Consider the following 12,989-nt stretch of genomic DNA (forward strand, 5'->3'; position numbering starts at 1 on the left):
ATTTTTTTCTCAACATTATGTCTGAGTCCTGAAGAAATGCTATTGTGAGAAATCGGTATTGTATGAGCTTATTAAACGAATGTTTACGTTATTAAATCAAAGCAGTAGGTGACAAATTCACACTCCCTGGTGAGAACATTGGACAAATTCAACCAGATGGCCTACATTTGCTTTTACCTCAAATACCCCCGCATTTTTTTCCTTCTAAAAAGGTAGTACGTCAGACAGACGCATGACTTACGTACTCAATTTTACGCACGGGCGCGCCATATTTCCTCCCGGCATTTGGTCCTCATTGGGAACACGTTGCACGAAACTCCAAATTTATATCGTCACGTTACAGATACAATTTTGAACTCTAAGGAAACGAACACCAAAGCAGCGTATACGGGTGAGTCAATTACCATGCCAGTGATTCATTTAATGACATATTTTTAATAATAACAATGAAAGGATGATGGGTCTACCAATTTACTAGCTAGCTAAGCTATCCGTCAGGCTAGCTAGCTAGCTACTTAGCTGGATGGCCGCACTGGATCGCCAGTGCTAACGTCAGAGTAACTATCGTCAGCAATCATGTAGCTAGCTAGTGTGAATTTTAAGACTGCAAGCTAGCTAGCATGTGTCATTTCTCGTATCTTGTGTCAGCTGTTGTTAACCAGCTAACTAGTCAGGTTAGCTGCACTTGATTAATATGAAGTCTTGTAAATTAATATATGCTAATTCGTGAAACCCAGCTGAAGTACTATATTTAGCGTCGTCCAGATGTGTTTTAGGGCCAAAGTAGATAGATAAAAGTTGAAAGAACGGGCTATCTAGTATAGCCTAGCCAACGTTGGGTTCAAAGCCAACGCTAGCTACTGTAGCCTAGCTATCTAGTTAGCTAGCTATTTTAGTTTAGCAGGTAGAGTATATTAATTAGTTAACTAGATGGATATTCAGTGCATGGGGACATTGCAGACATTAGCAAACGGATCAGTTTAACGTTCTACCGCTTATCTGTCCATACTAAGACTCTAACTAGAACGTTTTGCGGTTATTGGTAGTTTTATTGGTTGGCTACGTGCTAACCCAGCTGTGCCAACTTTACAAACGAGTCTTGCGGTACTTGTATGTCAAATTCAAATCTTCAGTCCAATCATTTGTCACTCGCTAGGGTCCGTTATGGTGACAGTTGCCGGCTTTGTTAGCTAGCTCTAGCTTGTTAGTTTAAAATTGAGTTTGGGATGACTCACGACCTTGTTCTCTGTTAGCTAGCTATCTGCGGCAGCAGCAGAGGGGGAGAGGACCTGATCTGCCGAGACCTGATAGGAGGTAGTCAGAATGTCGGAGAAGAACACCCGAATCGCCATCGTCAACCATGACAAGTGCAAGCCAAAGAAATGTCGTCAGGAATGCAAGAAAAGCTGCCCAGTGGTCCGAATGGGTAAGATTGGAAATCATTAATATATCATAAACCTTAATCTTTCACCATAGTAACAGTATGCAACATACCACAAGCCCCAAGGCACATATGCCAACGTCATTAAAGTATTTTTTTTATGGTATCCTTTGGTGCTTTCATGTACTCCTTTCTGTTATGCAGGCAAACTGTGTATAGAGGTCACCGCTCAGAGCAAAATTGTCTGGATTTCTGAATCTCTCTGTATTGGCTGTGGAATCTGCATTAAGGTAAAACATAATAATTTGACCATGACCAGTGAAATGCTTAGTAGTTGGTTGAATGTGGCAAAGTCTTGATAACTCTACCCTTACTCCACCCTCATCAGAAATGTCCATTCGGGGCCTTGTCCATCGTCAACTTGCCGAGCAACCTTGAGAAAGAGACCACTCACAGATACTGTGCCAACTCTTTCAAGTTGCATAGGTAAGTTCAGCCCCAAGTTAAAGACACAGGGAGCTACAACATGACAAGTTTTCATCTAGCCTTTCGGTCTGATTTGTTTTTCCAAAATACAACCCAATGTGTGGGACATGTTTTAGATTACCTATACCCCGACCTGGGGAGGTGTTAGGGCTGGTGGGAACCAACGGTATCGGCAAGTCCACAGCGCTGAAGATCCTAGCTGGAAAACAGAAGCCCAATCTGGGAAAGTTTGATGTGAGTGAGATCTGCCCAGATGGCCACACATCAATCACAATGATTTCAGTTAACTTCCACATTCCCAGCACAAGCTCTTAAAGGGATTGATCATGGGGAAAGGGGCAATGGCATTTGTAGCATTCCTCATGTCATACCAGGACTGCGAGCTGAAGTGTGTAGGCCAAAACTAAGGCCAAGTCTCAATTAAATTAACATAGCATTCATATTAACACTGCTGAACCAGGACTCATTGAAAGTTGAGAGTATATATGACTCCGTACACAATAAAGGAAACATTAATGTCAACATGTCTGTTTGGTGTGCCCCAGGCTCCCCCAGACTGGCAGGAGATCCTCACCTACTTCCGGGGCTCGGAGCTGCAGAACTACTTCACCAAGATCCTGGAAGATGACCTGAAGGCCATCGTCAAGCCCCAGTACGTCGACCAGATCCCCAAAACGGTCAAGGTCAGTCCCCTCTCAGCCTGTGTTGTATCACACTACCACCAGAAGGTCGATGAACCAATGCGGTAGTCGCCCTTACACACTGTATTAGTAGTGGCAAAGTCATGTGATCTCCAGCCACATGCATACCAAACATGAACAGGAAGGCATTGTGTCCCAATGGGCCAGGTGCTACTACCGCCATGTGTAACCGTGTTACTGTGTTGTGCCACCAGGGGACCGTGGGTTCCATCCTGAGCAGGAAAGATGATACCAAGACGGAGACCATCGTCTGTGACATGCTAGGTACGCCGGCTCCTCCTTCCGTTCCCAGCCCAGTAGTATTTTCTACTGTCCAAATGTAGTTCAAACCTCTTTTTTTTTGTGGGAAATGTTATCTTACAGGCCGACTTATTCCAAGAAATGATTGTGGAAATTGTTTTAGAGAGCAGACTTTGTTAACTTTTCCATGTGTGTGTGTGTCTCCAGATCTGACTCACCTCAGGGACAGGAACGTGGAGGACCTCTCTGGAGGGGAGCTGCAGCGCTTCGCCTGCGCCGTGGTCTGCATCCAGAGGGCTGACATGTAGGTCCAGAGGCACTGCCGCCTCAACCAAGAGCACCCCAAGTAGCCCTTCCTTGTTGAGTAGCTCTGATCAGCGCAGTGTTACTATTGAGGTTTCCCGTTGTCGTTCCAGCTTCATGTTCGACGAGCCGTCCAGTTACCTGGATGTGAAGCAGCGTTTAAAGGCTGCCATCACCATCCGCTCCCTCATCACCCCAGACAGGTGGGCAAGAAATCAATTAAAAACATCTTGTCTATCCATGGAAAACGGGAGTGTGACTCTTAACCCCGGATGGTTTGTTTTGTGCGTGTGTCCCCTCCCAGATACATCATTGTTGTGGAGCACGATCTGAGTGTGCTGGACTACCTGTCCGACTTCATCTGCTGCCTGTATGGGGTACCCAGCGCCTACGGTGTGGTCACCATGCCCTTTGGGGTCAGGGAAGGTACGCGCCCCTTCCCTAGCACTCCTACATCCAGAGTCCCGTGCCTCTCGACGCTACACCATACAGTCATCGCTAGGACTGGCTCTGCAGGCTACACTCTGTGCCGGTCGTCTGTAAAGACAAGTGATCTGGCTCAATTTGAGCTCTGCTACAGTGCACCCCAGTCTGGCTCTGGCAGGCGCTCTCTGACATGGAAGTCGCCTTAGAGCCAGCTGGAACACACCTCCAACATCAATCTTGATGCGTTGTTGCCTAACCTGTTGTGAATGATTTCTGAATGCACATCAAGCTCTCTGGGGGCTATGTTGCCCTTGTTAATGTTGCCAAATTTGGGTCTTCTGTCTGATTGTGTAACTGGTTGATACTAATGCAACCAATTACCAAACGTTGAACCTACAAACTATCTCACACTTCTTTTCTTCGGACCTTCTCGCGCCCCTCCCTTCCTCCCTCTCTTCAGGCATCAACATCTTCCTGGACGGCTACGTGCCCACGGAGAACCTGCGCTTCCGGGAGGTGTCGCTGGTCTTCAAGGTGGCGGAGACGGCCAACGAGGAGGAGATCAAGAAGATGTGCCGCTACCAGTACCCCCACATGAAGAAGGCCATGGGGGACTTTGCCCTGGAGATCCTGGAGGGAGAGTTCACAGACTCTGAGATCATGGTGATGCTGGGGGAGAACGGTAAGTAACGTGTGTGTGTGAGAAAGAGAGAGAGGCTGCTCTCTGTGTGTGTGTGTGTGTGTGTGCCAGGGACACACTATTGTCTGAGTTTAATTTTTTATTTTTTTTGCCTTTCTCAGGGACGGGCAAAACAACTTTCATCAGGATGCTGGCGGGGCGTCTGAAGCCGGATGAAGGAGGTAAGCCTGTCACCTCCAGTCTTATGAACAGCTGCTTAACACCACTGCTCCACTGGTATCATCTCAGGAAATCCTCTAACATCAACGTTGATTGTGTCTGCTTAATGTTTAGGTGAAGTGCCTGTCCTCAATGTCAGCTACAAGCCCCAGAAGATCAGCCCCAAGTTCAAAGTAGGTGTCCCTCCTCCTCGTTCAACCCCAGCTTCCTGCTCTCAGAGGACGACACCAGGCTGGCCCCTAACTCTCACCCCGCCCCCCTCTCTCCACACAGGGCAGTGTGCGGGCCCTGCTCCACGACAAGATCCGGGACGCCTACACACACCCACAGTTTGTAACAGACGTCATGAAGCCCATGCAGATCGAGAGCATCATCGACCAGGACGTAAGTGACATACTGGCATCGTCGTGGTGACCGCAGGCGCCGCATTGAGCTGGTTTTGTAGCATGTCAACACTGGACAACATTTTTTTTAATGATCCCGCGTGTCAAGCTTTTCTCATGGCAATGCAGCACACTAGACACCCTTTCATTGACTTCAGTCGACTATGTATTAGAAGATAACTTTTAGATTATTTATGATTATTTTATCATGGGTGCTGTCTGACCAGTCAATGATGTGTATGTGGATATGTTCTTTCCATCCACCTTTTCCTTTTTTCCCCTTCTCTTCCCCCTCCTCCACTCCCAGGTCCAGAACCTGTCTGGGGGGGAGCTCCAGAGAGTAGCCCTGGCGCTATGCCTGGGCAAGCCTGCCGACGTCTACCTTATAGACGAGCCCTCTGCTTACCTGGACTCAGAGCAGCGTCTCATGGCTGCCAGGGTCATCAAACGGTACGGCCAGACTTCAGGAGAGCGCCACCTACAGCTTGGGGGTGGTCCAGTCCAGTGCTTCAGTGCATACAGTCATCCCTATGACTGGCTCTGCAGGCTACACTCTGTGCCGGTCGTCTGTAAAGACAAGTGATCTGGCTCAATTTGAGCTCTGCTACAGTGCACCCCAGTCTGGCTCTGGCAGGCGCTCTCTGACATGGAAGTCGCCTTAGAGCCAGCTGGAACACATTGCAGTCATTCTTAGAACCAAGGCATAAGAGGCCTTGCAGGAATTGGGAGATATCAGCTGCTGGAGTTGTTTAGAAACAAATTTGGTGGAGTGCATCGAGACTAGTTTACTCATTTGAGCTATAGTTATCTTATTAAGTGTGTTTTATTTGAGCTCAGTGGGACCCTAAAGCTAGGTATGTTAATGCCTTTGTCTCCGCACGCGTCCTTAGATTCATCCTCCACGCTAAGAAGACGGCCTTTGTGGTGGAGCACGACTTCATCATGGCCACCTACCTGGCCGACCGTGTCATCGTGTTCGACGGCATCCCATCCAGGAGCACCGCCGCCAACACGTAAGCCCCGCCTTACCTGACGCCTGGCAACACGGCCACGCTAACCTCTACAACGCTCCAGATCCCTTTTTTACATTTAGATTAGATTTTACATTTTACATTTTTAATGTTTAGATCCCCAGCCCTATTTATCAATCTGCGCCCTGATATATAACCTTCACACCTGTGTAAAAGTGGTGAATCTACTGGCCTAAGCTTACATAAAAATAAAATAAAAACTTGGGTAGGGTAGAATAGGAGGGTTGCTCCCTTGTTGTGAACTTAAGATGGTGTAGAAAGTTCTAGAACCGTCCCTTATCTCTCCGACCCTCCAGGCCGCAGACCCTGCTCGCTGGGATGAACAAGTTCCTCTCGCAGCTGGAGATCACCTTCAGAAGAGACCCCAACAACTTCCGACCAAGAATCAACAAGATGAATTCCATTAAGGTACCATGTCGGAATTGACAACAAAGATGTTCTGTTTACAACATAGCCGAATACGGGGTTTGTTTGCATTTGTTTCACACCTGCATATTCTCTCCTTCCAGGATGTGGAGCAGAAGAAGAGTGGCAACTACTTCTTCTTGGACGACTAAATCCCATTCCCTCCTTCATAGAAAGAGAAATCTCCATCCTCCTCACCCCCATCTACAGTGGAAGAGAGAAAGACACTGGCCCAGCAGCAAGCCAAGTCCCGCCTTCCAGGGTCCATGGAATTACAACAGGGTTTCCTTGTCCATTTCCCAGGGGAGCCTCCCATGTCACATGTCTCACCATGTTCAGATGGCCAAATCAAATGACAAAATATTCATTAAGTGCTAGTATAAGTCATATAGAATGTGTGGATGTGAGTCCCCCTGAGAAATATCTTTGAATATCCTAGCTGAGCTCCCACCTATGCTAAGGGTTAGGGAGTATAGTTATATATACATACACACGTCTTTGTGACCCAAAGGAGTGTTTTAGCTGAGTCATTTTTAACAAGAATATCTTATTAAATAAATTGACCCCATATCCTGTGCATGGCCATGTTTTTTTTTTTTCCCCCAAAGAAAAATATGTAAAGAAAAACATAAATTGACCAAGAAAATTAAATTTCTTTCCTATCACAACTATGTACATTTGAAATGGATATTGACAACCTATATGTCTTGTAAGCATCACAGACCATGGTCTTGAAAGATGACCATACCTTGCTCTGGATCATAGACCTTACTTGCTCCAGGAACCATACATTATTTAATATTCAGTGCATAGCTACAGCTAAATATATAAAAGGTGTACAGTCATGCTTTATTGATAGAAATGATGAATGGGTCTCTGGTCTTCACTGAAATTGTTTTGTTTTCAATTTCTGAAATTCTCACCCAAGTTTAATGTTTCTTCACTACTGCTTGTGATATCTTATGTTTGCTGCTAAGGCATACTTGAAGCTTGCTGCAAAAGTTTCTCAGATCAATGGATCACACCTTTGATAAAAATGGTTGTGTATTTAACCAGTGTCATCTCCCAAACCAACCACTAGATGGGGCTAAATATTAAACATATTTGCTGCTCTTTTGTATTGGTGGGCCTATACCTGCAATATGGACACGTATCTTGTTTTGTAACACAAAATGGCAAGTGTGTGTGACAAGAAAAAATAATCACCAGAAAAGAGTATATTTGTTTCAATGTTTTCATTTCTGTTTCTGGAAGTGCTGTTATTTGAGAATAATCAATGCTATAGCAGAGGTTATCGACAATTGGTGTGTGAATCATGCATAACATCAGAAGTTGACTATTACACCACCCTTAACACAAGTCGTTTTGCATGACCAGGACAAGCTTTTTACAAGAGGGTAAATATTTGGACCAGTTGGAAATGTCAACCTGACATCCAAACATGTTTCAACATATGTTATTTTTCTATAGTAAGTGCCAGTTTACCAACTGGATAGAGATGAGGTAACCATAAAAATAAAATCCAATGGGCATGAAGTCTGAGCGGGCCTTTAGCCTACATTGCAGAGAGGGAGGTTGTGGCAGGATGGGCTGGGCCTGGACGGTGGGCTGGTGGTACTGTCCTGAGAGGCCTGGGGTCATGACTGACAGGTCTCTACTTTGAAGGAAGGTTGTAGAGTGAGAGGGGGCTGTGCGGGGCTAGAAGGAATAGATGAGTGTGTGTGTGGTGGGGGGAGGGGGTATGCTTTGTCTACTGGGAGTAAAACATGACACCACTCTGAACAGGATCTGTAGGAAGGGAGGGGCCACATCAGTTAAAAGGAGTATCCAATCAGATTACAGCAGATTACAACCGGCCCTGTAAATGCATTACCGGGTCTTAACCCCACCACCACACACACACTCACATACACACAGGGGGTATAGAAAGGGCACAGCTGCAGCCCTCAGGCGTGAGGGGGGGGGGGGGGTGCTTGTGGTCGTTCTACCAGGGATCAGTTCAGGACTTTGACATGACATCATCACTGCATGTGGCACTCTGTCTTAAAGATCAAATGAAGCAAGGGATGTCCCTGACCTTATGCTGTAGTAAATGTGTAGCATTCAAACATTCCCCACATGCATCACCTTTGTGTTTTGCAATGAAACTAGGCTTATGTACATGTATACTGGCAAGCTGGTCCTCATGCAGATCACCCCACCCTGACATTATGACGTTCACATAGCATCTATCTATTTATATTAGCAATGTATTTATATTTTCATCAGTCCTACCAAAGGCATGCATATAATATATAAAAATGTTTTCCATTCTTGTTCATCTGAAAGTGCACTTAGGGACTTCTGTTTCATTCTTCATTGTTTTGTTCCAAGTGTTTCAACTTTTAACTATTCATCCTTCTTTGTGTTACTGATTAGCTCTCACTGTTGTAAGCCACCTGCCCCTCCCACACACACACACACACACATTCACTGACACCCATAAACGTACATAGCTATATCCCCCTCCTGTTTACCCCTTCACCATGACAGTTGACCCTAAAAGCGCACCAATGATCTAATCCAACGGTGATGATGATTATTCTGAGGCTGAACCAAATCCGTCATCACATCTTTTGTTTTGGGAACCGTGCTATTTTCTGCCTCTGCTGATATGCGTATGGAAGCCCAGATCCAGGAAGAGGTGATGTCATGACACTATCGTTTACAATGCCTCCCCCTCACACACACATACACACACTCCCCCACCCCCAGATGTACAGACCACCACCTCTCGTGAGAGATGACCTCACTGGACTGTATTGAAGGAACATCTGTGTGATGTGGCCAGGCAGGAAGGACTTGCATACAGTCCCATTGTAAAACAGCCACATAGGCAGATACAGCCCTGACTCACGGGTGAAGTACTGCATCAAATCCGCTTACCAAATCCTGTCTTTGGAGTTGAATTAGGTGTGTGTGCAGGTGCGAGATTCTTCTTCTCGCCCAAGAAGATTCACTTCTTGAGGGATTAACACAAGTCGTAAATGTAAAGTTATAGAGTTCCTTCCGACATTTTTCTACCACCTGCTGCCTCTCTTAAAATCCATTCTGAGAATTCGTACGCCCTATTGTTTTTCATGCTGTATGTTAAATATGCACACTGCATGCACAATACATACTACAAAAATAGAAATATGTGTAAATCAGAGTCTGACTACATTGGAAAGCTTTCAACTTGCACAGAACGGCATGGATGTACACAGAATAAATACCATTCCTCTTCAAATTTTTGAAATCCACCTGTAGAATACCCTCTTGATGTTGTAGTCCTAATCCCCCCGTAGCACAGCTGTCTTCTCCACAAGTTCACTGTGTCATCACCGTCTTCCCCCCCGCTGTGACGACCCACAGAGGAGCTCTGTCTAGTGCTCCCTCATTCTCACCACCTGGGGACAGCTGAAGATTCCCCCAGAGAACCAGGCTGCTGTTTCTTCAGTGTCACCCGGCCGGTCGGCCAGACCACCCTCCATGGTGCCCTGTCACGGGGGAGCTCTTGTGTGGGGAAAGGGGGGGGGGGGGGGGCATCAGACTCCAACAGGGATTTCTAGACACAGTTGGCAGTTGACTGTGAGTCTGTTTTTCAACAATGGGTTCAGTGTTAGAAATGTCAACATTTCCTGACATAGATCCACAGCATTTGGCTGCCTAAGAGATCTAGGAGATCGTTGTAGTGTGCCTGTGTTGAATTTGGTAAACAATTAGGGATGTGGTTGTAAGGTGCGCGTGTGTGAGAGAGAGAAGTATCTAAAAGAGTGTGTGTGACTGTCTTGTTCATTGTTTTCCATCTGTATGGACTCACTCCCTGGCATTGCATTTTAATGTGGAGATGATTGACATTAACCAACCAGAGACACAGCAATGTGCCTAGGGCCCCAATCATGATGACCTAAGTGACTGACACCTTCCATGCTACTGTATGTGTCTGGTGCAAGGGTCTGTGTAGGTGGAGTGAGGGGGCTTTGGGGAGGGAGGAGGGGGGTGAGGATATCGCTCCTCCGCACATTATTTCTAGGACTTGCGGAAGGCTGCGTCTTCAAGCGAGGCGCCCGTTTGAAACGCGAGCCGGACGATAGGCTGCCGAGGCGATGACTCGCGTTTCTCCACTGGCCCCTGCCAAGCAAGCGCCTATGCATGCTGCCTGCCAGGGACCGGGGGGGGGGGGGGGGGGGGGGAATGGCATGTGTGAGAGAGTGTCATCCCAACGCATGTATGTCAATCAGCTCCAAGCATTTCCACCCCCGTACTCCGTGGTGACTGTGATGTAAAAGTATCCGAACCTCAGCTATGTTCTTCCTCTTCTGCCCGCCGGCCAGAGACAGGCAGGGATCCAGTAGTTTTAAATGGATCCCGTTCTCCGTAACCTTTGACCTGATACTACTAAGTGAACTCACCATGGCGGAGTGCCCACACACTGGCCATTGACTGACTGACTCTTCAGACCAGCGGACACTACCGACAGGGGGCCAGGGTTGGGGTTGGGGGGTTTAGTTGAAGGACTATTTTATAGGAGTATCTCATGACCCTGAGGTTATTACCTTGTAGGGCCAGTCACACTGTACAGAACTGTGGTTATATTCTGGTCAGATCACGGCAGTAGACAGTGGAGCATCTTCTTTCACATACAGTAGGCTGTGGTACTGGCCCACTCCCAGCTCCCAGTTCTAGCCTAATTCCCAGCCCTATCCCTAGGTCGAGACCTAGCCCCAGTCCCTAGCACTAGCCCCAGTACCTACACCCAGCCATAGCCCTAGTCTCTAGCCTCAGCCCCAACCCCAGCCTGCCCCAGACCCTAGCACCAGCCCCAGTTCCAGCCCCAGCCCCAGTCCCAGCCCCAACCCTCAGCCCCAAACCTAGCCCCAGCTCGTCCCAGACCCTAGCACCAGCCCCATTCCCAGTTCCAGTCCCAGCCCCAACCCTATCCCCAGCCCATCCCAGGCTCCAGCTCCAGTCTCAGTCCCAATCCCAGACCTTATCACCAATCCCAGTCACAGTCCCAATCCCAGTTCCAGACCAAGCCCAGCTAGTCTTGTGGCCCAGTGTGAGAGAGCAGGAGGGGATGGGAAGATGGTGACCCTTTTCTCCTCTCCTTCAGTGCTGTCCAGCTGTGTGACGGCCAAACAATAAGACATGTCATGGAACGACCTCCCTGAGCAGCTCTCCCACCACCATCAAATACTGGGATGGCAAGGGCATGGGATGGAGAGTGGCTCCTCAAGTTGTTCCACCCAGGGTTTGGTTTTATTCTCATAAAGGCATTATCTCATGGATGGGATTTACATTGATTCAGAGAGCTTTGTTGATGGCTATGGCAGTGTTACTGCAATTACATCAGTATCAATAATACAGTACTAAGAGCTAATAGTTTAACAGTATCCAATCCAGTTGATCTGTCAAACCAGGACTAATTCTATTTCACATTTTAGTGTGATAACATTGATTAAGATTGCAGGAAAACTGCACCGCCATCATGGATTTACTTATTGCAAAGTTGCTTGCTTATTGTACCATGATGCAAAAGACAAAAAAGCATGTTTCGCTGCTATCATTCAGCAAATATTTGCATTAAGAATTGCAGCCTGCTTCTTCTACAAACAAAGTAGGCTTCAGTCGGATGAAGGCACCCAGGGCAGTGACTGTGGATCAGAGGATAGTGCAGGATGTGTGTGTGGGGGGGAGGGGGCGCAAACTGACACTCTTTTTCTAAATAGCAAAGTAATCAAATTTGCCGACAATTCTAGTCTAATTTGGGCATCTGTAGTGCCTGTCTTTCCCTCTCAACTACTCCCATCGCGCTCCCCAGATCGCACTGTTTTCCCAGATTTTACATTCACGTGCAGCTTGCTCTCGCCTTACTCAGACATTCTGTCGCCAGCTCCGTGACGTAACCTGCGCTAGGAGCGCCCACTTTCAGTGGTTTTCCTCCGCCGCTAAATCAGCCCGTCTTGAGGATAATATAGTCCCCCATTTCACAGGTTCCTGCGACCGGCTTTTCTCACAGTTTGGCAGTGGTGCCTTTGAACTTGACTAAAGACTCAATTTATTTGTAGGCGGTGCTTTAACGTATAAACGAGAATTCCTTGAATTTTCCATATTTCCAAGTTTTTCATGGAAGTGTTTATGTTGTGTGATTTACAATAGCATCACTGGTATAGGTCTTACAGTCTATCTTTTAATACTAGCGTACTGAATGCACTTTTCTTTGCAATTATACTATTAAGTCACTAACATTACAACGCATAATACAATGCAGGCAGACTTTATGCAAAAACAGTCCAGTTTCAAGAACCAGAAAGGAGATGAGGAAACGATATTTTAACTTCTATCCTTTTATAGTTGCATGATATGCAACATTAATAAGACCATTTGATGACAAGCAAGACTCTAGTCTATTTTAATCTCTTATCTATGTATAGATAATATTGTTTACGACTATAAGCTTGGACTGTCCGTCGAGACCTATTTGCTCAAACAGAAGGGTGAGAATTTGAGATGGTGTATGACATGAGTGAACATGTTCTAATGTTTACCGTCGCCTAAGAAACTTTTGTTCTCCTGACAACGTAAATAGTGCTTATCATATCACAATCAAAGCAGAAGAGTGGATTGCTTAACACAGTGCAGTTCAGGAGTTCGCATCAGATAACCAACACCAGACAAGAGAGCTATCTGTCTGTTAAGGTTGCATGATACTATGTGGACTAGTTTTGAAAAGAGACCGCAAAAGAAGTTAAC

The 12,989-nt window shown here is 46.5% G+C and overlaps 1 protein-coding gene across 2 annotated transcripts; it reads left to right on the forward strand.

Moving 5' to 3' along the window:
- The first annotated feature begins 231 nt into the window (after nt 1-231).
- On the forward strand, nt 232-7,433 carry abce1 (ATP-binding cassette, sub-family E (OABP), member 1). 2 transcript variants are annotated; one of them, XM_062477884.1, is made up of 18 exons: nt 232-391; nt 1,254-1,426; nt 1,586-1,671; nt 1,770-1,867; nt 1,984-2,101; nt 2,413-2,550; nt 2,763-2,832; nt 3,016-3,112; nt 3,225-3,314; nt 3,416-3,537; nt 3,998-4,219; nt 4,339-4,398; nt 4,511-4,569; nt 4,670-4,780; nt 5,087-5,229; nt 5,670-5,792; nt 6,107-6,218; nt 6,320-7,433. In XM_062477884.1, exons 2-18 carry the CDS (start codon nt 1,324-1,326, stop codon nt 6,365-6,367), a joined length of 1,800 nt encoding a protein of 599 aa, XP_062333868.1. In that variant the 5' UTR covers nt 232-391; nt 1,254-1,323; the 3' UTR covers nt 6,368-7,433. The 2 variants fall into 2 exon arrangements, with proteins under 2 accessions (XP_062333868.1, XP_062333869.1); XM_062477885.1 differs by having other exon boundaries at nt 233-391; nt 1,258-1,426.
- Nucleotides 7,434-12,989: the final 5,556 nt, after the last annotated feature.

This window comes from Osmerus eperlanus, chromosome 14 (assembly GCF_963692335.1).
Source record: "Osmerus eperlanus chromosome 14, fOsmEpe2.1, whole genome shotgun sequence".
Lineage (NCBI taxonomy): Eukaryota > Metazoa > Chordata > Actinopteri > Osmeriformes > Osmeridae > Osmerus > Osmerus eperlanus.